At 42.3% G+C, this 26,141-nt stretch overlaps 2 protein-coding genes across 5 annotated transcripts in view; one reads left to right on the top strand and one right to left on the bottom strand.

Moving 5' to 3' along the window:
• The first annotated feature begins 553 nt into the window (after positions 1–553).
• Positions 554–7,856, top strand: Pgrmc1 (progesterone receptor membrane component 1). The gene is made up of 3 exons (XM_057760406.1): positions 554–979; positions 4,261–4,416; positions 6,564–7,856. Exons 1-3 carry the CDS (start codon positions 655–657, stop codon positions 6,665–6,667), a joined length of 585 nt encoding a protein of 194 aa, XP_057616389.1. The 5' UTR covers positions 554–654; the 3' UTR covers positions 6,668–7,856.
• A 2,600-nt stretch (positions 7,857–10,456) lies between these two features.
• The window catches only part of LOC130867582 (A-kinase anchor protein 17B-like), a 177,163-nt gene continuing 161,478 nt past the window's right edge, over positions 10,457–26,141 (bottom strand). For 2 of the 4 annotated variants that reach the window (XM_057759629.1, XM_057759628.1), the window contains exons 3-7: positions 25,116–25,884; positions 20,227–20,357; positions 16,554–16,788; positions 16,106–16,174; positions 10,457–14,726 (exon numbers count right to left, since the gene is read on the bottom strand). In XM_057759629.1, coding sequence (XP_057615612.1) covers positions 13,089–14,726; positions 16,106–16,174; positions 16,554–16,788; positions 20,227–20,357; positions 25,116–25,868 — 2,826 coding nt within the window. In that variant the 5' untranslated portion in view covers positions 25,869–25,884 and the 3' untranslated portion in view covers positions 10,457–13,088. The remainder of the gene's footprint in view (positions 14,727–16,105; positions 16,175–16,553; positions 16,789–20,226; positions 20,358–25,115; positions 25,885–26,141) is intronic. The other 2 variants (XM_057759630.1, XM_057759631.1) reach the window with 2 other exon arrangements.

The following is a 26,141-nucleotide window of genomic DNA, read 5'->3' as shown; positions in this document are numbered from 1 at the left end:
AGTGAAAACGAGAGGTGTGTAAGGTGGACAAGGAGTTGAAGACATGATTTTTCGGACAGCTAAAACAGCTTCCTGGTCCTGAGGGTACTGCCAGGGGAGGGTTAAGAGGGACTTTAAAATGAGAGAGAAACAAGAAGCAAGAGAAACGCGGCCCCATTTTAACCGACGTCATTTGCAAGAAGCAGGCCTTAGAAGCCATAGAGGCAAGGCTCCTCCAGAGGGTCGGCTGGAAGCTACCCACATTACCTAGGCGACTGAGCTGTTCAGCGGTGAGCTGCACCACGCTCCGAGGGAGCCTTGAAACTGAGGCAGGGACCCAGCAGGTACAACCAAGAGGTGGGCTGGGCTTTGTGGCCTGGGCTGGGAGTGGAGGGAGCAGGGGGAGGGGAGAAGCCAAGACCCGGAGGCTACTTAGGAGACCTAAGCCTTAGCCAAGCCTACCAGCGCGGGGCGGGGGATGGGGGGGAGGGCAGGGTGCTTAGGTGGTTGGGAAGGGCGTGGCTTGAGGCTCCGCCTCCTCGCAGCCCCGCCCCTCCGTGAGGCTTTTCTTCCTCCACCACTGAACTCCGGACGCCACTGTTCGGCTGAGAGGGAGGAGAAAACGTAGTGTTCCGGAGCTCTGCCTAGCCGGGCCCAACCTTTGCTCCAGAGATCATGGCCGCCAAGGATGTGGTGGCGACTGGCGCCGACCCGAGCGAGCTGGAGGGCGGGCTGCTGCACGAGATCTTCACATCTCCGCTCAACCTGCTGCTGCTCGGCCTCTGCATCTTCCTGCTCTACAAGATCGTACGCGGGGACCAGCCTGGAGCCGGTGGCGACAACGACGACGACGAGCCGCCCCCGCTGCCCCGCCTGAAGCGGCGCGACTTCACCCCTGCCGAGCTGAGGCGTTTCGATGGAGTCCAGGACCCGCGCATTCTTATGGCCATCAATGGCAAGGTGTTCGACGTGACCAAAGGCCGCAAATTCTACGGGCCGGGTACGGAGACAGGGCCGGGGTGGGGGAGAGACAAAAGAGGGGACCCGAGCAGGGAGCGGGGCAGTGGAGAGGTGAAGGGAGGTGGGACACCCTGGAGGGAAGGCGGGCGGCTCCCGGAGCGGACCAGGGCCTCGAGGCGCTGGCGGGGGGGTGGGGGGGCGTGCATATGGCGGGAGGGAGTGTTGCCCAAGGAGGCTGACGCTTGGAAGCCGCGGGTGGGAGGGACAGCGAGGCTCGAAGGCCCGGGATGTTGGGGAAGTTTTCGAAGGTATCGGGCTTTGGCGGGTGGTGGGAGGGGGGGGGGGAGGCTTCAGACTTGAGAAAAGGAAATGAAGGTGTCTCCAGAGAGGCCCAGACTCTTGAGAAGACGTGGAGCCGATGACGCCGGAGGAGCCTTGGTGGAATGTAAGGGTGTGGAGAGAGAGAGAAAGTGGAGAAGGGGATTAGTGTCAGGTAGAAGCATTGTTCCTGGCGGAGAATGGGGTGTGAGTGTGTGTGTGTATACTGTGTGTGTACTGTGTGCATGCGCGGTGAGTGTGTTTGGTGTGCACCGTTTGTCTGGTGGGGGGGGCGCTTGGTATGTGACATGTATTTGGTATGTGTGTGTGCGCGTGCTGTGTTGGGTGGACTGAGGTGCTGGAAGATGAACAAGCAAACCAGCTTGATGGAGAGGAGGAGAATAGTTAAGGATGCATTAAGGTGGTGGGCCTTAGGAACGTGAAGAGCTGATCAGAAACACCATATTTAGTGTATAGTGGGGCGGAGGGACTGGGAGGCAAAAAAAATCTTTAAATAAAAATAAATGAAATCAGGGTTGGGAGGTAGAAGTGGGAGGGTACTGAGAAACAAAAGGATAAGGCTGTGAAGCGCGATGGGGGGGGGGGGGCGATGTCAGGAAGAGCCGACCAGAGGGAAAACAAGGGCTGGATGGCTGCTGAAGTGTTGCAAAGGATCCTAGAGATGAGGTTTTTCCAAACCGGATTGCCTGTCAGAATCACCTGATGCTGGTGAAAAATACAGATCCCTGACCTGACCAGCCATGGCCACACTTACATCTGGGGGGAGGGGTGCCAAAAATCTCCATTTTAATACTGTCGTGTAAGCAAAATTGGGAATCAGCCAGGTTAGAAAAGCCCTGCTTTCTAGAACATTTGAAGAGGAAGAAGACTCCAATATGGAGTCCTCTAAGCACTGGGAACTCAGGGGGTGTGTTCACATGTTCATTGGTCTGAGAAAAAGAATAGCCAGCACTGATCCAAACCAGACATACCCACTCCTTAGTCTCCAGAGTCCAGCCAATCTAAATCACATGGGCACGAACCCTCACCCTTCATTTTTGCTTTCAGACATTTTAGAAAATGTATTTCCTGTGGGCATGTAACTGCAAAATGATATGAACACTACATCCTATTTGTCACTACGGTAGTACCTTATCACTAAACAATCATGTAAATGCCTGTAATTATTGAGCTAAACCATAAAGTAGTCAGAACAAACGCATGGGGCATGGGCCTGTGGTTGTCCTTTGCCAAGTCATCACCAGGAGCCTCGAGCACAGCTGGGGGTCAAGCAGCCTCCATCCTAAAGCAGGTAGGTTGGAGTTTGCAGAGTCATCGTGAGGAACTTCGATGTGTGCACGGGAATAACGACAACTAGGAGTCCACCTGCATTCTCCATTCTAGAATGTCACCAACCAGCTCCGTCCTGGTACAATGCATTGTCTCAGGGCCTGTTTTCCGTTGGGGGGGGGGAGCAAGCACAACCCAGCGTGGGGTTTCCCAGTCCCTGCTCTCCATTATTGACAGGGTTCAGGAAGAGAGATGAGCTGTATCATAGTGGAAATAAAAATTATTCGTATGAGTGCCCGGTCCTATGGGCACAGCACTGTTGTAGATGCTAGCAAGCACCACACATTTCTGTCCACCAAGCATCTACTTAATGTGCTTTGTGGTGAACAAAATGTATCCTTCAAAGACTTTTAATATTCGCCTTAGATCATGGTTAAGTGTGCATTACCAGTTCAGGGACCATAATTCCTAAAATGGTGGAGTCCAAACCAAAATAATTTGTTTTCAAGCACTAGGTGCTACTATTTCCATTAACAGTACACATTTGCGTCACAGGTGGGAAGTTAATTTTTTTAACCTTCTCTAGTGGCAGCATGTAATGGTGACTAAAACCAGCCCATGTTTTAGAATTGCAATTGCATTTACAAGTTGTCCATAAGGGCTTGAGGTGTATCTCAGCAGTAGAGTGCTTGCCTCGAATATGCAAAGCCCTAATCCATCCTACCCAAAAAATAGATCATAAAATTTATCTAATATGTAAGAAAAACATTGGGTCAATTAAGGGTTCAGATAACCACACTGTAATGAAATACAATTAATTCTCCTACTTGGTATAAAGATTTTACTGTCAGAGTTACCTAGTATCCAGCCTACTTTGGAGAAAAAAAAAAGGCATTGTTTAAAGTAGACTGAATTCTTTTCCTTTGCTTGTGCAATATTTAAATAAGTCTAAACAACCACTTTAGGTCAATACAAAATGATCCACTGCTTTCAGACAAAAGCTTGGTATGATGTTATACATAAGAGCATTTGGGATTATTTGGAGACACTGATGGCAGCCTTTTTTTTTTTTCAATGAAAATTTTAGTGTTTTCACAAGCTTGTATATACTTAAAAACAGTACCCAAACTGGTCTCCTTTGTTTTTAGTTCTTATTTTTGATAGTGAAGCTTATATAACATGTGGATAGATTTTTGAACGACTGATATTTGTAAAACTATTTCTCCTGCACATGCCTCAGGGTTTGAGTCTTGCAATCAAAGGTCATTTAAAATATATCAGAATACATTGACAAGGAAATGTGTTCTTTACACTGTAGTGGTTAAGAAACTTTCTCTTGGCTCAGACACCTAGAATAGAGCCAACCTGTAGCTTCAGAGTCCTCAAGCTGAATTCTGACTCATTGATTGTATGCTCATTCCAAGGCCACCCTCAAAAGAATCCCTTGTGTTCATATTAGCTACACGCAGGTCATAGGAGATTTCAAATGCTACACATTTTTATTTAATTTTCCTTATGGAGTGACAGTAAATCTTTCAGTGTCCCTTATATAATGATCAAAGTGTCATTATACATGGAGCTTAAGAATGGAATTTGAAAATTCAAAGGAAGCATTCAATGCAAAGAACAATAATGCCATCTTCTGTATTTGAGCCACCCAGAAATGTATTATCTTGTAAAGAATCTATCTTTGGTTTTGTTTTGTTTTTAAAGAGGGACCATATGGGGTCTTTGCCGGAAGAGATGCATCCAGGGGCCTTGCCACCTTTTGCCTGGATAAAGAAGCACTGAAGGATGAGTATGATGACCTTTCTGACCTCACTGCCTCCCAGCAGGAGACCCTGAGTGACTGGGAATCTCAGTTCACTTGTAAGCATTTATTTATATTGTGCCTGGATCAAATTTCTACCAGTAATGCAGATTCATGATCAAACAATAGTTATTACTAAGCATCCTGACTTGAGTGCATTTTGATAGGCTCCTAAATTTTGGGATTGTTCAAGTTTGTGGCATGGAGTAATGGTGGCAGTGCTGAGTCATTTGCTATGATGACATACCAAGTTTTGGCCTGTCCTCTACAGAAACTTGGGCTTCTAATTTTGATGTGTAAGTTTTTGCCTAAAGGTATTAAGATTCCATACAGAGTGTGTAGGGGAAAGGACAATGGCCCGCTTGCCTCCAGGAAGAGAGATTTTCACAAGTCCTCTCTTGTAGCCCTTAACTGTTTAAAGGCAGCCCGCAGCTCTGTGTAAGAATGGGAGACTTGTATTCGTCCAAACAGCTTCTCATTGAATCTAATTTAGCCTAAGTGTAAATTAGGCCTCATCTGTAAATGCTGCTTATAATCTACCCAGCAACAATGGTGCCTGCATTGTTGTTAAAGAAAAAGGAAGCATTTGTTTCAGGCTTAATGCTGTGTATGGGAGTGGGGTAAAGTCTTTAGAATTAAGGTGGAAATAAGGGGTTAAATTCAAATCATGAGAATGCAGGGATTTGCTTCAGTCGAACCTAAATTCCAAGGGTTAAATTATCACTTTAAGATTACTTCACTGCCACAGATTTGAACTATACTAATCTTTGTCAGATTTTGTGGAATGTATGCGAAGACCATGACAGCCACTGTTGGAGGAAGAGGATTTTCCATGGAGGGGAAGCTTTTTATTTACTTATCCCCACCATCAGTTAACTAGTCCATGCTCTTTTAGCCCTGTCCGAGCATATTTTTCAGAATAAGCTGAGAGAGTTCTTGGTTAATAATTAGCCAGAGGTGACACTGCCTTTTGAGTTTGGATCTCAAACAGACCTAGTATAGCCTTCAAAGCAGAACGCAAATCTTTGGACTTTGAAAACAGCCCAGCTACCTAACATCGTCACTAACATTTGCAGCCCAGGTGCCTTTGTCATCATGAAACTAAGAGTTATAATTTAGAATCCACAAAGCTCTGTGTTCTAGAGCCTTCTAGCATCAAGGTGATATTTTTCTTTTGCCCACCACCCCTTTCACCTAGGACTAACCCCCCTGTTGTGACACCTCAGCTACACTCCCGGGTGCCGCCACCTCCAACCCCTTATGCTGCCTTCGAAGAGGGAAGTTTCAGTTGTTCCCAATGGCACAGAAGCAGCTTTAGTTACCTGCTTAGGCGGCTTGTTTACTCCTCATCCCTCCCCATTTCAGAAAGGAAATTTGCATTAACCCTGGATTCACTTGGTTGTAATGGAGCATGCTGATTGTGACTTCACACCTAACTCCCAGGCATTTGGTTCATAAGCTGTCTAATAAATGTTTGCAAGGATTTTTTTAAAGCTTTCTCATACTCTTCCCTTTAATTCCTAAGGATCTTTCTTCTTGCCCTGGTTCCTTCCCATCTGCCTCTGCATACCAGCCTCCTGGTTACCCTGTTCAACTGCTCTTACTGAAATCCGCCCTTCATATCTTGGTGATAACGTTGCCAGAGTACTATTTTGCTGTGTCATTCTTTTTCTTATTAACTTTCAGTACCTTTGCCACGGATAGGTGAAGTTCAGGTTTCTCGGGCTGGCTTTTCAGGTCTTTCATAATAGCCCACATGCTGATCAGCTAGACTTAGCTCCTCCTATTTCCAAATGCCAGTTCTACTCCTGACAACATGTTTTTACTGGCTTTCCAGCTCAGTCTTGCCTGTGTACCTTTGAATGTGTTTGCATTTTTCAGGAAATAACTCTCACTCATAGTCCATCCATCCATTTTCCAAATCATATCTTTCTTCCATGAAGCATTCTACAGCCCCCTAATCCATAGTGACCCTACAGAGTGCTCAGTTCACTGGCATTGTTTGTTGCTTTATAGTTCTCTGATTTGAACAAAAGTCTTAATTGCATTTTTGGCAAGGAGTATGATATAATCCTTTTATATTCTTCAAGAAACCTAACATGTTGCTGAGTGTATTGTTTGGACCTCTCATTTAAAATTAAATGTAGTGGGTTTTTTTGTGAATCATGAGAATGGTCATTTATTTTTTTCTTCTCTGCCCCTCCAGTCAAATATCATCATGTGGGCAAATTGCTGAAGGAAGGGGAGGAGCCAACTGTGTACTCAGATGATGAAGAACCGAAAGATGAGAATGCTTGGAAGAATGACTGAAGCATTCGCTGGAAGCATATCTATTTTTGTATTTTGCAAAATCATTTGTAACATTCCAGTCTGTCTTTAAAACATGGTGATTTCAATATTTAGAAAAGTTTTGAACTTGCTGTAAATTTTTTTTAATTTCCATCACTAGTGACACTGACAAAATTGTCTTAGAATGCATGATGTTTGTGTCACACATCCAGAAAGTGAGCTGCGGTGCTGTCATGCAAATGTTAATGCTGTTTTTCTTCTAGCTGTAGTTAGAACAAGCGGAAATGCAATTTGATTTTTCTGAGAGAGAGCAAAGACTTGGGTGTTTTCACAAATTGGTCACAGTGGTAAGTGTATTGGGAATGAAGAAGGATCAACTTCTAGTCACTGTTCTCTGAAAACAAGCCCCCGTCTTATTCAATTGACTTAACTGCATGGTTTCTGTTTTATCTACCTCTAAAGCAAATCTGCAGTGTTCCAAAGGCTATGGTATTGATTTAAGAGAGAAGTTCAGGAACACAATGAAAATTCGATGTTGGGCTTAGTTGGCACAAATACATTTCCTGTGTTTCTGGACTGATTTAACTGTCCTTGTCCTCATGTGGACACTCTCAACATAAACAGTAACTCTCTCACACACAGTAATTGACAGTTGGGGCTAAAGCAGCATCTGACATTCAAAGTAGAACTTTGGAGAAAAAAAAAACCCTAAACACATGAAGATCATGGGTCTGGCTTCCCAGTCTTGTTGCTTGCAGCAGGCAATGATTATGTGGTTGTTTGACCAAATGTGAAATTTGAGTGGAACATAGAGGGCAGGAACAGGTGTGTGCTTTTCAAAAAGCCTTCAACGTCATCTCTGAAGAATGAGAAAACACTACATAGCATTAGCTGAGTGATTAGTAAAGGAAAATACATTCCTAAGGTAACAGTTAAATCCTTGTTGTTACAAAATCGTAGTCACTTCGAAAGTAGTAGTCAAGTGTCTAGGTCTTGGATAATAACTCTTTGGTTAATACGAAACCTAGCTTAAGTAGACTCTACAGTTGTATAAATTTGTAAAAGTATTATATGAACAACTAGTGAGGGTTCAGACTCTTGTAATTGTAGTTAAATAGTCAGTGTATTTTCTTGTGAGCTGTGTTTAATGGTTTTACCTCAAATTAGAAACAAAATGAAGTGTTTGGGTCAGTTAATAAAAAGGTTTTACCCAGTATAGTGTGGCTTTCTTGTTTTAATATTTTTAACCTTAGCTGGGGGGTGGGGTAGTGCTATGCAGTGGCTGTCTTCTGGGCATGACATGGCTGTTGCACCCAAGAATTCTCAGCATCTGTGGTTACCTGCTCACCAGCCAAAATTCAAGCACCAATTGAAGAGGAGCTCATAATCCCGCCCCAGCTGAGGAGTTCATAATCTCACCCCATCTGAGGGGTTCATAATCCCACCCCATCTGAGGGGTTCATAATCACACCCCATCTGAGGGGTTCATAATCACATCCCATCTGAGGGGTTCATAATCCTGCTCTACTTGAGGAGCTCATAATCCCACCCCATCTGAGGGGCTATTGTAGTTGATGACAAATAAGTTGGGAAGAGTCAATTTCTTTGAAGGTGTGGCCACTGGTAGAGTATTGATTCTCCAGCGCCTGGTACTCACACACATAAGGGCAGCACTAATTTAGATGTAGTGGAATATTTGTTTAAAGACTAAGGGACATGTTTGGGAGGGTCCAGGAGAGTTGAAGTTCAGATATGGTCATAACACATTGTAATCATGTGTAAAATTCTCAAGAAGATAAATTTTAATAGTTACAGCAGATATAGTCATTTGACTTTAGCTTAAAATTGAGTTTAACTTTTGGGTGTTAGACTTCTATGTGTACTAAGAGCCGTGTAATTCCAGCACCAGGAAACTGAGGCAGGAAGACTGAACAATATTGACACTTGTCAAATTCTGCCTCTGGATCAGCTTTCTAAACTGAAGTTCAGAACAATGTTATTAAGAACTATTACTACGGAAGGCACTGGGGTTACCAAGTGTTAAGGAAGTTTGGGGGTTTGTGGCAGGAGTATTTGGCTTTTATTTTCCTAGATATTTTTATTATTTGAGAATTCCATACATGCCCTGCACTTTGATGATATCCACACACAGCCCCACTTTACCCCTAACCCTCCCAGACTCACTCTGATCCCTTCCCTACAATGTGGCCTCTTTTTTCATAAACAAGTTCAATTTATGCTGCCCATAGGAGAGAAGCCATTAACTAGCCTGTGGTCAGCCTGCCTGGGGACATGGGTTGCCTGTTTATTATTCAGAACAAGCATCCATGCAGTCCTTAATGTTTTAGAAAGAGCTTATGAAACCCAGCAAGGAACATTAACAGCCCTAAAGTGCCCAGAGTTAAAGGTATAGTCTATATCTTCATTATATAATACTTTGAAGCAGTTTGCTATTTTATGTACAAATACAGTTAACTCTTGAATGATCAAAGACAAATTATGGGCCTAAGCTTCTTGGACTAAACTCCCCATTCCACATCCATTTATTTTTGGACATTCATAAATTTTAAGTTTCACACACAACTGAGGGAATGAGATGAAATTAAATTCCATAGAGTCAATTTTGCTACCATTTAACAGCCGTGATAAAACATACTGTGCCAAACATGGTGGCACACACCTATAGAATCCCAGCACTTGGGAGGCTGAAGCAGAAGGATCAGAAGTTCAAAACCAGCCTGGGCTACAAGTGAGACCCTGTCTTGAAAAGATGTATTGTGTGTTTATCTTAAAACAGGACATCTATACTAACCACACCCACCATCACCACTAAGGTTCTGGGGTCATCACTTAGGAGGCAGAAAGAAGATAAGAGTCAGAGGACGTAGAAGAATGCAGTGACATGCTACCTTCTGGACATGACATGGCTAGCACTCTCCCATGCACTCAAGCAGCTGTGGTTACCTGGCTAAGGTCAAGACAGTCAAAATCCCAGTATAGATGGTATATATGATCTCCAGGCCCCACCCTATACTGAGGATCTCTTAGCAGTGGCCAGTTGCTTGGGGAGGGGAATCATTCTTTGAGGGTATGGCCTCTGGTAAGTTTCCCATGCTCCAGTGGATGGCCCATGCACATACGCACTGCACTAACTAGACTTAGTGGGTTATCAAAATAAATAAATAAATAAATAAATAAATAAATAAAGCATTAAATTGGTGGGGAGTATATTAGGGAAGAAAACTAGGGGAGATGGAAAAGTGGAGGGTTCACATTAGAACATAGTTCATTGTATACCTGTATGACATTTTCAAAACTAAGCTTAGATGTACCTAGAGGAGGGTAATTTCGAGTCTAAGTATGGCTTAAGTTCATCCAAAATGAAAAACAAACTGGCTTTTAGTTCTAGCAACGCTGGCAGAGCCAGCTCCTATCAAAAAGGAGTAGAATAGGCCGGGCGGTGGTGGCGCACGCCTTTAATCCCAGCACTCGGGAGGCAGAGGCAGGCGGATCTCTGTGAGTTCGAGACCAGCCTGGTCTACAAGAGCTAGTTCCAGGACAGGCTCCAAAACCACAGAGAAACCCTGTCTCGAAAAACCAAAAAAAAAAAAAAAAATTAAAAAAAAGGAGTAGAATAAAAATACTGGAATGGTTTGCAAATGTTAGGGTGAGTATCAATCTAGGCAGCCCAATGATCAGTCAATAGTCACTATTGTCACTCTTGACAATTTTATTTTTGAATATATTAAAATGAAATATGCATCATTTCTCTAACAATGCAAATAAGCAAAAAGAGCAACATTAGTGCAACATATCATACTACAGATAGAAAGTTCCCCCCAAAGTGGAATCAATCACCATTTATTTTAAAATCAACACGTTAAACAGTTTTCCAACAAAAACACATGGATTTGGTTGCGTTTTCAAATTACCTAGGTTACATGGCTTTCTACCTGAGAAATTCATACAAATGAACAGAGTACATTTATAGACTTTCCCTTACCAGATAAGCAGCACATACAAGAAAAGCATACGAAAACCCCTATGTAACTCAAAAAACTCAGGCCCCTGTTTGAAAAGACAAAAAAAAAAAAAAAATACGAGAAAATACTTTTCACAACTTAAATAACAAGAAGAAAAGTAGTCGTAACAGTTTGTTTCATTACATTCTTTCCTAAGTCACCGAGTGACAAGCACAAAGTAAAGTAAGCTATTACGTTTCTTGTAAGGCCTATACCAAAACAGGGTTGACACAAATCTACAATGCATTGCCACAGACAGATACAGAACTTCAGGGGGCGGCAAAAGCGGTATTTTTACTTGTGGGCCCCAGGAGAGCATTCAACAAACAAATCAAACAGGAGAAGAGGGCCACATCAAAATGACTTAGCGCCACACCTAGGACAGGACAAACTGAACATGCTGTTCAACTCTGCAATCTGATTCTTATCTTTGCTACTGAGCAAAGATGCCTAAAATCTCTCAAGAAAATATAGCAAACGAGAGAAGAAATTGAGTGGGTTTTGTTTGTTTGAAAACGGTCAGCTGCTTTCTAATACAAACCCATAAATACAATGGAATAAAATGTGTTGGGGGTTGGCCGATTTTTCTTGGAGGAGAATAATATGTTGCCAGAAAACTGTCTGACAAAATTTAAGTTGTTAGTAATTTTGAAGGCTACTTTGGGCAACAGGACTTTGACCACGAATAGTCATGAATAGCCATTGCTAGTCCTCAAAAACAAAACGAAACAAACAACAACCAAAAAAAGGCACTCTCAACCCGTGAGCAATCTTTTGGACTGGACAAGTCAAACCTAGCTTTAACAGTAAAACCAAGCACTGTCTTGCAAATGAGACTGAGCATGAGAGACAGCACACTATTCACCTGGTTTTATGTTAGTAACACATGGGGATCTGTTACATTCCTTTCTCAGCTTTTAAGCGCTTGAACAGATCTCTCTTCAAATAGGAATATGCAGCTCAATCAATCAAACAACCTGCGGCTTTTACTTCAGGCAAATCATACAATTTTGTAACCATTTCAGACACCGTGTTGATCAAGAGGCAGTGGATGGGCACACAATGTGAGACATGATAGTAACCCCATCCACTGGCACCCTACCCGCCTCCGCTAGCAGATGCCTTCCTGCTGAAAGTCCACTTAAGACTGAAATGAATTGCTGCCCTTCACTGCTTCTGTGGATTCCAAACAACTATTCCTGTTGCAGGCAGTCTCTAATTCACTGGTCAATTGCCAGGTCAGGTAGAGCTTTGTTGGGAAAATGAAGGCCAACTAACTGCCCTGAGGTTCTGAACCAATGTAAGGCAGAAAGAGTTGGCCAGGCTTTCTACAGAACACGCACTGCACTAAGGGGAATCTACAAATATCTCAATTTAAAAACATATTTAAGAATTCCAAAATGAGTCAGCAAAAAAGATCAATTGCTTATTTCACATGGTTTACAAATTCTGCACACTGTAGTTCTTCCACAGCTAGAAAACTATGGACTTCTCTTTTAATTCTTCCTAACTCCATGGCATTGTTAAGGGCAGAGGAGGCACTTGCTACTGTTTTTATAAAAGTCAGTTTGGGGGATATTCAGTGACTTTTTACAAACTGATGTCACCCAACCCTGAGTGAAAGGATTACATAGCCTGAAATAGAATACGGTCACAATTTTTCTTCCCAAGTGCCATTACTGATGCTCCAGGACTTTTTGATATTTCCTTTTGCAAATCCCCTTAATTTTATAAATTCAATCCTGGTGCTTTGCTTTTGTATGGAAAGCTATGGGGTTCATAAAACAAACAAGAAAAATTCTAACAGTCCCACCTATTTAACTATCAAAGGGCAATCAGCCCCTTTTAGATTCTTCTTCTTCTTCGAGAACTGTGAATATATTCATTTCCTTCTGGTGGGTATCCACGAAACTCTAAAGCCATGGAATCTATTACAGGTTCTAGCCTCTGGATCTCTCCTTTACCTAGAACTACTGCGAAGTAAAATTCAGGAACGTTTGTTACCATACATGCTGCTTCTGACCAAATCTAGAACACATGAAAGGGTGCCTCTTTGTCCACCACTGTCCTCTTTGAAGACAGATGATGCATGACATTCTGACAGCAAAAGAGCCTTCTTAATGCTAGTCTGCTCCTTTACTGGCACCAAATTAAAGCTTCAAATAAAATCTGTCCTTGGATCATGAAGTTTTGCAATGACATTGCTTCACTAAGCTTCAGAACCTAGAGGTTACCCATTCCCAAATCTTGCGGCATTTAGATTCCCACTTGAAACTTTGGCAAGAGGAACAAGTATGTGCACTTGAACCTCTTCTAGTTCTTGTTCTGTGGTTGCTAACAACATAGCTATATTTGGTTTGAAGTTTTTGTTTGCATCAGTTGTTTCTTGTAAATAAGGGTGTTCCTGATCAGAGTGGCCATCAGAACATTTTAAAGTACAAAGAGCCAGAGTAGCTGTCTCCTAAGTAGCCTCTGTACTCAATGTGGTCCTGGTTGTCGTCATGACCGACATAATAATGACCAGCATCAAGCATGTAATCTTCAGAACTGTCATATCTTTTAAACCTTCTTAAAGCCTGGTTATATTCTGACTTCCAAGAGTTCTGCCTTTTTCTGGAGAAGTATCCCAAATAGAAAGCTCTAGCACGCTTTGGTGGCATTAATGGCATATGAAGGGGTCTGTATTTCACATTCTGGCCAAACATACTGCCAGTAACTCTCCTCCTCTTTCTTGAGATGCTCTCTAATTCATCACTGGAACTGGATTTGTAGTAGTAGCCTTCATCAAACACAGGGCTGGGCTCTATTTTTTCTCTAGTTTTGCCTGTGTTCTTGTCAACTCGAATGGAATCCCATTCACCCTCAAGCCACGAATATCGCAGTTCATACTTGGACCTTTTACCTGGTGCCCTGACTCTGTGCCTAAAGTGCTTTTCCTCACTGTCGGGTTTCCACTCTGAATTCAAGGCCTGCTGACTTGACCTAGTTTTCTGCCGGCAAGTCATGATTTTGTCAGGGTCGAGAGGCCTTCGTTCAGGGGAGCTATCATAGACAGCCATGGATCTTTCTTCCTCCTCTTCCTTCACGCTAAGGGTTTCAGTGAAGCACTCAGAATCACTACTGATTTCCTCCAAGAAGTCTGCCAATGACAAACCTACGTCTGCTGACCTTAATGATGAAGAAACCGGACTTTTTCTTGCATAGTGAGAATCTTTGATTCTGTGGTTGTGAATCTTTTCCACAGGATAACTTTCTCCATCGTTTGGGGACAGGTGATCTTCAGTTTCACTTGCTATGTCATTGCAATAGTTTTTTAATTTCTTAGAAAATTCTTTGGCATAATTGGTCTTCCCTGTGTTTTCTGGCTCGGTCTCGGGATCCTTCATATACTCCTTTGGCCAGCCCCCGTCTTGATCCTGGTCTTTCCCTTCCAGGCTCTCCTCTTCACTCAGACTGGTCGAGTGGCACCTATGCTTTCTCAGACTGACCTGAAATCCATCCCCCTTAGCGTAGACGTCTCTCTGCCACTGACATGTACTTATTAGGTGACTCGCTTCGAGGCAGAATCGGGCATATTCTGGAGTCTGATAATAGTTTAATAGATAGTCAATAAATTCATCTGTTTCATAGATCTTCTGTTTCCTGCCATGGTTTATCACAACTTGTCTAGAAGAATATGACTCATTAGAACTTCCATAGTCGTAGTCTTCTTTTTCAAGGGACTGGTCTGGATTTGCTGTACTCTGCAAGGAATTCTGGTCAGAGACCAAACTGTAATCGTACTCATCAGGTAACACTTTTCTAGCTTCCTCTTTTCTGGTTGAGTATCTTACTTGTCCCACTCCAGGGCTATGTGAAGATTTCTGTAACTGGGCTTTAGTTCTTTTCTTCACTTTTTGTTTTTGTTTATTGTCAGACTTGGGAACTTGATAACTTGGCATTTCTTCCTGCAGAGTGCTTAATTCTTCTTCCTCTGGAGGTTTCAATGCAGTCCCTGGGGCGTGTTGCACTTCAGGCTTTGGAACATCAACCTCCTGAGGGTTACGCTGCGTGGATCCCTTTAAAGAAAAAAAGATTTAATGATCTCTCATGAAAACCCAAAGAGGACCAGCAAGATGGCTCAGCAGGTAAAGGTGCCTGTTGCTAAGGCTGACGACCTGAGTTCCAACCCAGGAACCCACATGTGAGAGGGGAGAGAACTCTCTGGTGTTGTCCTCTGACCTCCATACACACACACTGTGGCATGCTGCCCCTCCCCACTCACACACAAAATAAGTAAATAAACATAAACAAAACACAAAGAGATTGAAATCTTCCAAAAACTGAGCTGGTGTTGCTCTGAAGAAACCCAGAATAGGTCCAAATTAGGAACACTATCGTACTGAGGAGAAAGTAGTACATTAAATGTCTTGATCTAATATGAAATGTTTTTACTAAACCTATGACCATTCTTATGACATGGCATTTAAAGTATCTTGCTCTTTTTATTTGTTCAAAAATCGACAAGTCTACTGTTTTAGGTTTTACAATAGGTGCTAGAGAAACAAAGAGGAATAAGGAACGCTCTGTTGCCCTCACAGAAAACCCTAGCACAGGAAACGACACATGGGTGAAACATGTCCAACAAGGTCAACTGAACTAATGAAAGCCTCTCTGTTTTGTATTGCAATCTCTTGACCGTGGATTGTAAGTTGAGGATGTCTCAGAGTTGAGCCACCCAGCCTGCCTCACAAAGATGGAAGATGGGGGACCAGAGACAGAGCTCAGTGGTGTAACACTTGCACCTTACAAAGAAAAGAAGAGCCAAACACCAAGTAGACAATACAGCTGTGCCCACCGATTTGCCTGTGGTCAAGTCCGATGATATCTGTTCCGCCGAGCTGAGGAATAGGGGAACAAAGATGCCTGCAACCCCATCCCCAGAAAGGTTTGTTGCATGGTCCCCCTGATGTCTGTCACACATCAGGGCCCAGCGCCCCACTATCAATTTGTAATCAGTGTAAGTATTAAGAGGTTCCAGAATTAGGTTCCATGCCCATTTAAAGAGGTGGATTCTACAAAAAGATTCCCACTTGGACATCATTAAGGTAAACTAAAATCCAATCTAGCTGGGCCTGCTATTAATAATCCAAGTGTGAGATTACTTTTTGCTGATCCTGCTTTCACCAAGTCGAGCTATGTATAATAACAAGGCAGAGATCAACATGGCAAATACGACATGGAGTTCACTCGAAAGCACAGCAGCAGCTGTCATCCTTCCATTTAAAAGCACTGCATGTGAACTGCTACAAGGACACTTCCAAAACATCGCTGGCTTCCAGTCCAAGATATCTGTGATTCTGGCTAGCCCTGTGAGCCCATAAAGGGAGAGAAAGATCTTAGAGAGGCGAACATCTGTGAAGAAGATAACTAATCTGTGAGTTAAAAAATTCCTTACCAGATAGTTCAGGACAAGGCTAATATGAGCCTGACAAGGCTCAAGCTTCTTCTCCCTTTTCATCCAAACCTGTTACAGATGGATGGACGGATAAAGTTAATAGAAGCCCACGGATCTAACGCCCACGCCACACCCACCCTTTGCTTCCCCTGGCATTGCCCCGTCATATCCACTAGGAACTTGGAAAAGAAGATGAAGTAGCTTAAGTGTTCTGAATACCATCCTGAAGTTGAGAAACACAAAGTGAGGGCAGAGTTAAGACAGGACTGGTTGAGAGACTGGTTTTGGAAATCCATGGTTGAGCTTATGTGAGAGCCATTGATTTCGAGGAAACCCCTATGAATGCCCCAAGTCTGCCACACAGTTCATTTTAGTGGGACAGTACTTAAAGCCAAAGAAAGACCAGTACCTACCAACACTGAAGAGAATAATTGGGAAACAGCCTTACCGCAATTTTCTTCAGGAGTACCCGGAGCAAACGAAGGGCCTCAACCCGCCGCTGAGCCAGCAAGTACTTCCTCTCCTCCCACTCCTCTGAAGAGTCCAGCTCCTGACGAGTCTCAGCCTTGGCTTTCACCTTCTCCTTCCTTGGCCGGTGTCTGTCTCTTTCCTTCAGAGATCGCCTCCTGTCTCTGGCCTTCTTTCTCTTCTCTTGGGCTTTCCTTACTTCGTCTTTTCTTTTTCTGGATGACAATTAAAATTCATCATTTGAGCAATAATTATTAGCCACTGGGTCTCACTTCCATTCCCCCACCAAGAAGAACTAATCATTTAGGCTTCCAGAAACCTATGACTGGTAACCTCAGAACCAAGAATTGACAGTTCATGGTAAAATGATAACAGCCAGAGGCTGGGGAGATAGCTCAATCAGTAATGTGATTGCCTTGTATATATAAGAACCTGAGTTAGCACAGTGGGTACACCTTTAAACCCAGAGCTGGGGAGGTACAGACAAGTAGATCCCTTGGATGCACTGACCAGATAGTCTAACATATTCGGCAAGTTACAGGTCAGCAAAAATCCTTTCTCAAAGAAACAGGTGGACAGCATCAGAGGAATGACACCTGAGGTCCTCTGGCCTACACACACATGCACACACGCGCGTGCACACACACACATGCATGCACATGTTGCGTACATGCTTCTGTATAAGCACATATATACAAAAGAAATAAAACACTTGCCCCCTAAAATCCATAAAACATCAAGGGAAAAATACAATAATTTTGGCAAAATACAAATGTATAAAAGATATCTTTTGGATAGGGAAGGAAGGAAGTGGGGAGGGAGGCAGGCAGAGAGGGAGGGAAGGAGGGAGGGAAAAAGTAAAGGAAAAAGAACTTTGGCACTTTTATGTGATGTCATGAAGAATAACAGGCAAAAAAAAAAAAAACCGAACAGCGGGTTCTATTCTGAAGGCAGAAAAGGGGGATATGGTCTGAAACCACAAAACTAGGACAGCAGAAAAGCTCTGAAAAACAGTGTATGAAACCAATTCACCCAGTTCCCTGGAATGGGAGGGGAACCTGGAGTCTCAAATACAATAAGCCCTTGATGTAGGAGGATCTTCTATCTATCTGTTGCTCTCATTGGTTAATTAATAAAGAAAACTGCTTGGCCTGATAGGTCAGAACATAGGTAGGCGGGGAAGACAGAACAGAATGCTGGGAGGAAGAAAGCAGAGTCGGGCAGACGTCATGATTCCCCTTCCCAAGACCAACGCTGGTTAGACTCATCCCGGTAAGCCACAGTCAAGTGGCGACACAGATTTATTAGAAATGGGTTGAACAAGATGTGAGAGTTAGCCATTAAGAGGCTAGAGCTAATGGGCCAGGCAGTGTTTAAATGAATACAATTTGTGTGTTGTTATTTCGGGTGTAAACTAGCCAGGGAGCCGCCCTTATGCAACAAGCCCTGATAAAACAGGCATGGTAGTCACAACCACAAAAGAAGACGACAGTTCTCACGAGCTGGAGTCCAGGTGGAGGATTGAGTGTGACAGGGACTCCTCCTGAGAGCTCCTACCTTGGAAGGCTATAGCCAGGTGTCATCGTGAGTGGAGGCCTACCATTTGCGATTAATATGCCATGCTGAGAGGTTCACGTAGGACAAGGCTCAGACTGGGAAGAACATAGTCGTGGGTGGGCCCTACCCTTTGTAGCAATGCAAAAAGGGAAAACCCCTAAAGTGAATGTAGATCCAATTAACAACTGGCCTTGACAGATTTGGATTCAACCCCTGTTTGTACAGTATGAAGATAGGAGACTTCAGCTTTGATATAAGAGCATCCAGAAAGAAGCTACTCCAATAGGTCACCATTATTCATTCATTTAGTGTGTATGGATGGATGTTTTGGCGGCATGCTATGTGTGTGCCTGGTGCCTCTGAAGGCCAGAAGAGGGTGTCATCGTCCCTGGGACTGGAGTTACAGACAGTTAGGAGCTAATGCATGGTTCCTGGGAATTAAACCCAGAACATCTAGAACAGCAGCCAGTGCTCTAAACCACTGAGCCATCTCTCCAGTCTCCTCATTTTAAAGTTAATTTTTTGCCATTTTTACTCTAATATTTTACATATATATTTCTTCTCAAAGAAAAGAGAGCCTATAGAAGAAAAGCTCTTCCAGGCATGTATCCAAAGGAGTTAACATACAGAATATATGAAGAACTTTAAAAATTAACCATCAAAAATCAAATTATCCAGTTAATATGTGAACAAATGAATGGACAATTCCCAAAAGGAGGATAAATGGAAAACAGATATATGAAACAACATCTAATAGCCATCATCATGCAAATCAAAACCACACTAAGAAAGGGATAAAGAGATAGCTCAGCAGATAAGAGCACTGGCTGCTCTAGCAACAGATCCAGGTTCAGTTCCCCACACCAACGTGGCAGCTCACAAGGGTCTGTAACTGTAGATCAAGAGGTCCTGACGTCCTTTTTGGCCTCCACAGGTACTATGCACACACACAGTATATATACATACATGTAGTCAAACACACACACACATAAAAAAAATTAAATGCATGTTAAAAGCACACTAAGATGCTATTTCATCTCTGTCAGAATGGTGTTATACAGAAAACAAATAACAGACGCTAGAGAGGATACAGGGACTAAAGGAACCCTAAAATTAAAGTGAGACTCTCGTGAAACTGTGGGAAGAAACCAAGAGCAATTACCCGCATCAGATTTAGCCAAAGAACAAAGGATTTTTTATCTAAAGGGGATCTGTGGCCTGGAATTTGAGAAAGAATAAGTATCTTGAAGCGACTGAAGCTCTGGCCAAATTTCCTGGATGTGACAATCAAAAACACAAGAGACATGCAGAATGGTGTCCTTGATATTTTTAAAAATGGTATGATTGACATAAAACAGAAGGGGTCAGAATGTTAAGAAATGGGTTATCAGAGCCCCATAAAGCTGGTATCTGTCTTTCCTTAGCAGAGTTTGGCAATGGTCTAGCTAGGCAAATATTCAGCTAGTCTTGAGCTCTAAGATGGGTAACTAATGCTAAAATTGAAGAAAGAAAACGGAAGTGCCTCAAATTCACAGTAAGAATTCTGGTCAACGAGAAACATGGTTCCAACAAATTCATTATTCTGGGTTACTTTGATTCTTGATCATTTTAGAGAAAGAAACCTTCCCAAGAACTATGTTTTTTTTTTTTTAATTTTAAATTGGTAGGTTAGATAATACTGGTAAAGTAATAAAATTTCTAACTCAATAAGTTTAAGATTGTCACTACAAACTTTCAGATCCTGACTATAGCCCACAAGTCCACAGGCGGGATGCTTGCCTAGCAAAGTGCAAGGCCCTGGGTTCAAACCCCAATGCTGAAGTTCCCCATTCTCTCTTAAAATCTCTTTCTCCCAACTTCTTAACCTAGCTAGTCTCCCTCATTACTTGTTCTTGCTTCCAGGCATGCCTTTCTGGTTTCTTGTTTTCATCTACTCTATCACCTGCACTTTCTAAGACTGTCTGTGATGGAGTTTTCCACTTGGGCCAAAGTCTGCCCTCACCTCCATGCTATCTAACGAATCTATTCGCCCAAATGAATTAATCCAAAAACTCTAAAGGAAAAACCTCTTCATTGTTAAAAACCAGTCTACTTACCTTTCAGCTACTTCCTCTTCTCTCTTCTTTTCTTTTTTCCTCTCTTCCTCAAGCTCTTGCAATTTTAGCCTTTCCTGATTTCTCCTCTGGATAGCTCCTTCACTGAAATGCTGGGTTGTATCAAACATAACCTGCTCCAAAAACAGATGAAAGATTTCTTAGAAAGTCTTGCCACTGGACTGGATGGATCCCAAAAAGAGAGTAGAAGCTAAGATGGCACACAGCAATTCAAAACCAAAGAATTCAATATGCCCTTTGAAGCCCAGCCACGCTGTACTACTGCTCATGGGCCAAGAGCTGAAGAGTAGTACTTGGAGGCATTGGGATGTTCTTTTGCAAACCTTTGAAAGAGTATATCAAATTACCATCATTTAAACTTAACTCTATAGCAATAGTTTTTGGTTACTTTTTAATTTAATGTCTGACAATGTCATACACAGTTGTACTGTATTGTGAACATTGTCACCTCCTTGCCCTCTCTTATTACCCTCCCACTTCAACAAATACCACCTCCTTCCCAACTAGCCCCCTCCTACTTTCATATCTTAAGTTTTTTAGGTAGCAACTTACTTCACATATGACCACAGGCAGTGTCACAGGGCAGTCTAGGGACAGGTCAGAAATCTATTACCTCTAGCAAACCCAAAACATCAACTGGATCAATTTGCTGTGGTTGATTTCAAGTCAGCAGAAATAAAAATGAGCATGGCAAGGAATGGGGTAGGCAGGAAAGAGACAAGAAAACTAACCTAATGAGATCAGATTATCAAATATATTTCATAGCTTGAAATATAACGAGTGGGATACATAGATATGCTTATAGACTAGCACAGAAGCAGATGCTGTGTTAGCTCATCAATACATAGGAGGCTTCTAGTTTGATGTCCACCATGAATAATAAAAAAAAAAAAAAAAGAGGAGAGCTAGTCATTGAAATGCACACAAGGGGACTGGAGATGTAGCCCAGTGATAGAGTACTTGCTTGGCCTTAGCAAAATCCTGGGTTGTATGCCCAGTATTGCAATAAATAAATAAATAAATAAATAAATAAATAAATAAATAAATAAGTACACATGAAAACAATATATTCACAGCCATGGTTCCTCCCAACACAAGTGACTACACACGCACACACATACAAACGACACACACATAGGCACTAGAAACTGAAAGTGCAAATTCATGCCAGAGACTGGTTTCGAGAAGAATCTAGTTGCGTCTTTTCCATTGCTGGGTTAGGACTTCAGGGTGATAATCCATGTGCCTCCTACGGATAGCTATTTGGGTCAGCATGGGCTCATGCCTGTGCTGCTGGTGCAATCCAGTTAGTATACAACCAACCTGGAAATGCAGAGTTCTTGTTTGAGTTTATTGCTTCCATGAGATGTATGGATCAGGCCACAGTCCTTGCTCCCAGCGGATGGTTCACAATAAACCCGCTGGAAACCTGCTGAATGCCTAAAAGACGCTGTACTTCTGCCTAGGCCAAGTACCGCCAGGCTTCTGCTGTAGCTCCGAGCAGCTGGATGTTGCCACAGCTAATTTTTCCAGAACCAATTTCCAGTTTATCTGGTCCACTGACACTTATTGTTTCTTTGATGTGGGAAGTGGAAATGCCCATGAGATGGTTGTGAATACAAGACTGGAACCCATAGCGCAAGAACACGACAAAGTCCACAGAAACACATATCAGGCATCCCTTCAAAGAGGACTTTTAGGAGGCAATCCATTGTTGCCTACTTCAGGCCAGAAAAGAACTTTGAGATTGAAGAAACAACTAAATGACTAGATTTACCAGAATATTTACAACTCAAAGATGAACATTTCTTCCAGGTTTCTAAAAATAAAATCATAATGGCCACGAATGAAAAATGACCTTATTTCTTCATGCACTGCTTCCTAGTATTTTGCTGTTGATAAACTATGTAGTCTCGTCTTGATAGTATTTTAAAAGGCAAGCATTTTTCTCTAGCTGCGAATTAAACAATATGATGTAGTTACTCTACTGTGCTTCAGTTGCTTGGTCTAACGCATCCTACTACAGTACGAAAATCTCATTTCAAATTAAGAAGCTTTTAATGCAGTAAGTTGATTAAAATGAATCACTAGAAATACAGTAAGTGCATTATAATGAAAAAAAGATGATGTTTACAAAAAGCGAGTCAATGATTTGAGACAAGAACCAAAATTATGATGGTGAAATACCAGGATGGATGTACCTGTATAGCATACGCTGCAAAACCGAGGGAGCTTGGAAAGTAAATACATCAATAGGCGCTTGATAATTCACTCTAAGCCTAAGAAGGAAAACCAAGACTAGAAGTTTTGCTATCTTATGCATTGGTACATAACTACAGGCAAAAGGACTTTTGTGGGTTTTGTTTTAGTGATCTCCCTTGTGAGGGCAGTTCACTGTACTGTCTCCGTGTCTGGGTGGTGCGTCCTCAATTCCAAGTGGCCTAGATTCCCTGCCTATCAGAGGGTTTTGTTTGTTTGCCAAAGGCAGGTGTCTTTCTGTTCTGCAGATCTTGTTTTGTGTTTTGTAATACATCTTTCTCCTTTTCAAAACAGTACATATTCTTTTCCTTCAATGCTGCTCTTCTCTTTGGTTCTTTCTAGTTTGAAAAGATTGTCGGTTTTTCCCATTAGGAATAGCCTGCAATTGTACATTTAAGAGAATACGTCTATACTGTTCTGTTCTGTCACAGTGTGAATCGTGACTAAGTGTGGGCCTTCACTGCACTCTGGGTCTGTAGGATTTAAGTGAGCACACAGGCCAGGTGTGGTGATGCACGCCTGAAAGCTCCGCATTCAGGAGACTGTAGCAGGAGGGCTGCAAGCTTGAAGCTAGACTTGAGCTGCACCAGTGTGAGTTTCAGGCCTGCTCGTCCCAAAACAAATTAAATAAATGCATAAGTGAAAACAGCCATCCATTTATGTGTGCCAGTTTATTAACGCAAATTAGTTCTTTCTCCCCCGAAATATTAATAACCAATTAAACCCTGAAACAATTAGAAAGTTGTTTATTTTAATATGATTACATGTTCTAGCATCCCTAAACTATCCTAGTTGTATATTCCCGATATAATTTAATACTAGACTAGATAGTTTTCTGCAGCTTGAGATATAAAGTTGAGCTATAAAATACCTTGTGTTTTTGCTCCTACTCACTATTAACATTTAGCCAACTGGGTTCTTTGGCTATACAAATAGGCAGAAATCTTGGGATACTTAAGAGCCACATCAGATAGTTCCCTATATTCTCGTTCATTTCAGCAACAGATGGAAGGGTAGAGAGTGAAGTATATAGAAAGTAATTTTAAAAATCTCACATTATAAATCATTTCTAAGATGCACAAATAAAATATAATTATTGATGAAAGTAAGCATTTATAAAATCTGTAGAAGAACATTACAACTCAAAGAACAAGAATGAAGTCATGGAGAAATCTTGGTGCATTTATATATATAATATATACATAAACAATATAAACTTTGATTATGTATATATATATATGTACATGTTTGGTTTTGTATCTACATATTTTAAATATAAAAGAAGTGGAAAAAGCAATAAACTACATTATCATAAGTTCACACACCAAAAAGTTTAACAATGCACCCAAATTTCTCCACAGAACCTAGGGCTTGTGAATGCTAGGTAAGCATCCAGTAGCCCACTCCCATCCCCAGCACCAGCTAGTGTTTTCTTGGAGACTTGAGTCTCACAGACTCCAAGCTGCCTTTGAATTCCTGATCCTCTATTTCCATATCATAAGTGCTGAGATAAGAGTCACAGGCTTCCATATCTAGCTGAAAATAAAGTGTTTAGTGCTATAAATCCCTTATCTAAAAGAAAGCTCAGTTATTAGTGGCTTTGTGTGACAAATTTAAAAGTCAACCCAGAATGGATAAAGCAGCTTTATGTTTGTTCCTAACTATGTTGTCATTTGGTGTGTGACACTTTTGTTATTTTATGTGCATGAGTATTTTGCTTGCTCTCTTTCTGTGCACCACCTATATTCCTGGTAATCACAGAGGCCAGAAGAGAGCTTCAGATCCCCTGGAACTATATTACAGATGCTTGTGAACCACCATGTGGGTCCTGGGGACCAAACCTGGGTCCTGAATCCTCTGCAAGAGCATCCAGTGCTTTTAATTATGGGGAGGCAGCTCTCCAGCTCCAGCTTTTATGATATTTTTGACACCTTATATTTTGCTGAATAGTCATTGCTTTCTAAAAAAATAGTATATTATTTAGGGGTTAGCTAACTGTGCATATTTTTAAAGCTTTTATATCGTGCTTATATATTATAAAAATTATAGCAGTTCGATTTTGATTGGTCAAAATGTTTCCAGGCCTTGAAATAAATCTTGATGAATGCAAATAAAATAGGAAGATGACCAAAGCAATTCCAGACATCAATGAAGTGACACGTCTAGACACACAGGCTGGTTTTCAAAGCAAAGCACACAGACCTTCAGGAGTTTGATTCAATGGAATGAGGGAGAGAACTGCTCTCCTTGCGTTTTCAGACTTCAGGACTCCCTCTCACAGCAACTGGTCAAGTACAATACTCATATGCAACAGGTCCGAGGGAGGCACGACCAATCCTTTACTGCCCTCCCAAAGCTTGGGCAGAGACCCAGGTGATAAGAACCATCACTGTAAAACCCCAGCAGGTGAGCTACCTGCTTTCACAAGTTGGGTCTTCACATTAAGATTGGTTTTCTTCCTAAACAGACATGTATAAATGAGAACATGCATCTGTGCAGCAATGATTGCTCAGACCCTAGTGGAATCTAAAGACATGTAACTTAGATGCTTCTTCCCAGCTCAGGCTCAGGATCACTTGAACAATGGAAACTGAGGTCTGGATCCTTCTTACCTTAATGTTGCATGCCAGAGCCTTGCCGTCGTCTCCTTTAAGCATGAGCTTCATGCCTCGAAGGGATTCCATGGCTTTTATAAAGTCAGTTGACTCCTGGTACTGGATAAAGGCCTCAAATGTTTGCAAGCCAAAGTTAAAACCCCCAAAGCTCCCACTTGTCATGACTTCTCTATAGGGGTCAAGCATGGGGATATCCACATTCTTGATCTTCCCAAAACTCTCAAAGACTACTCGAAGGATCTCTTCACAGGGCTTCTCTCCGCTGGAACCCTTAGGTGCGAACCACTTACAGGGCAAGCCTTCAAAATAGATGGAATCTGGACTCTTAGCATGGTCTTGTTCTTCAGCTCCCGCAATCACCGAGGCCTCTTTCTCTTTGGGGAAGTGTTCCCACTCTCCCTGGGCATCTGTAGCCACTACTTTCAAGTCCGTTTTCAAACCATTTAGCTTTATGATCTTCCCATGTAACTTGGCTTTCAGGATCTGAACCAAACTTCGGGTTTCAGCCTCACCCTCAAATCGGATGAAGTCTTTTGTACTCTTGGAGAGTCGCACTGTGGTGAACTGGTCGGGGCAAATCAAACTTTTCAGTTGGTCAAGAACTTCCCAGTTAGAGAAGGGCCTCACGGATTCTATACATTCTGGGAGCAATACGTTGATCATTAATTTTGCTATAGGCTTGAGGTAGAGGTGCTGAGCAGCACAGAGCTCTGTTGCCTCAGAGTTATCATAAACCACTGTGACTGTCATGGTGTCCTCACACCACCTTAGAGGACAAAAGAGAGAAATTTAATATAGATGGAGCGAAACAAATTTGGACTGTGAAACGGTGTTAGTATTCCTAGACTTAGAGCCAACTGACAGAGGAAAATAGACTATGAAGAGAATGGAAATAGTATCTTATAGCCCTTGAATCTAATAAGCCATTACAGTAGGGCTGGAGGATGGAAGGTTAACCAAAACAGGCAATAGCATGCCTATAGGGCAGCAACAAACAAGCTGAATTCGAGATGTAAAACATGA

Source organism: Chionomys nivalis, chromosome X (assembly GCF_950005125.1).
Source record: "Chionomys nivalis chromosome X, mChiNiv1.1, whole genome shotgun sequence".
Classification (NCBI taxonomy): domain Eukaryota; kingdom Metazoa; phylum Chordata; class Mammalia; order Rodentia; family Cricetidae; genus Chionomys; species Chionomys nivalis.
This window is presented reverse-complemented; position numbering and strand designations above follow the sequence as displayed.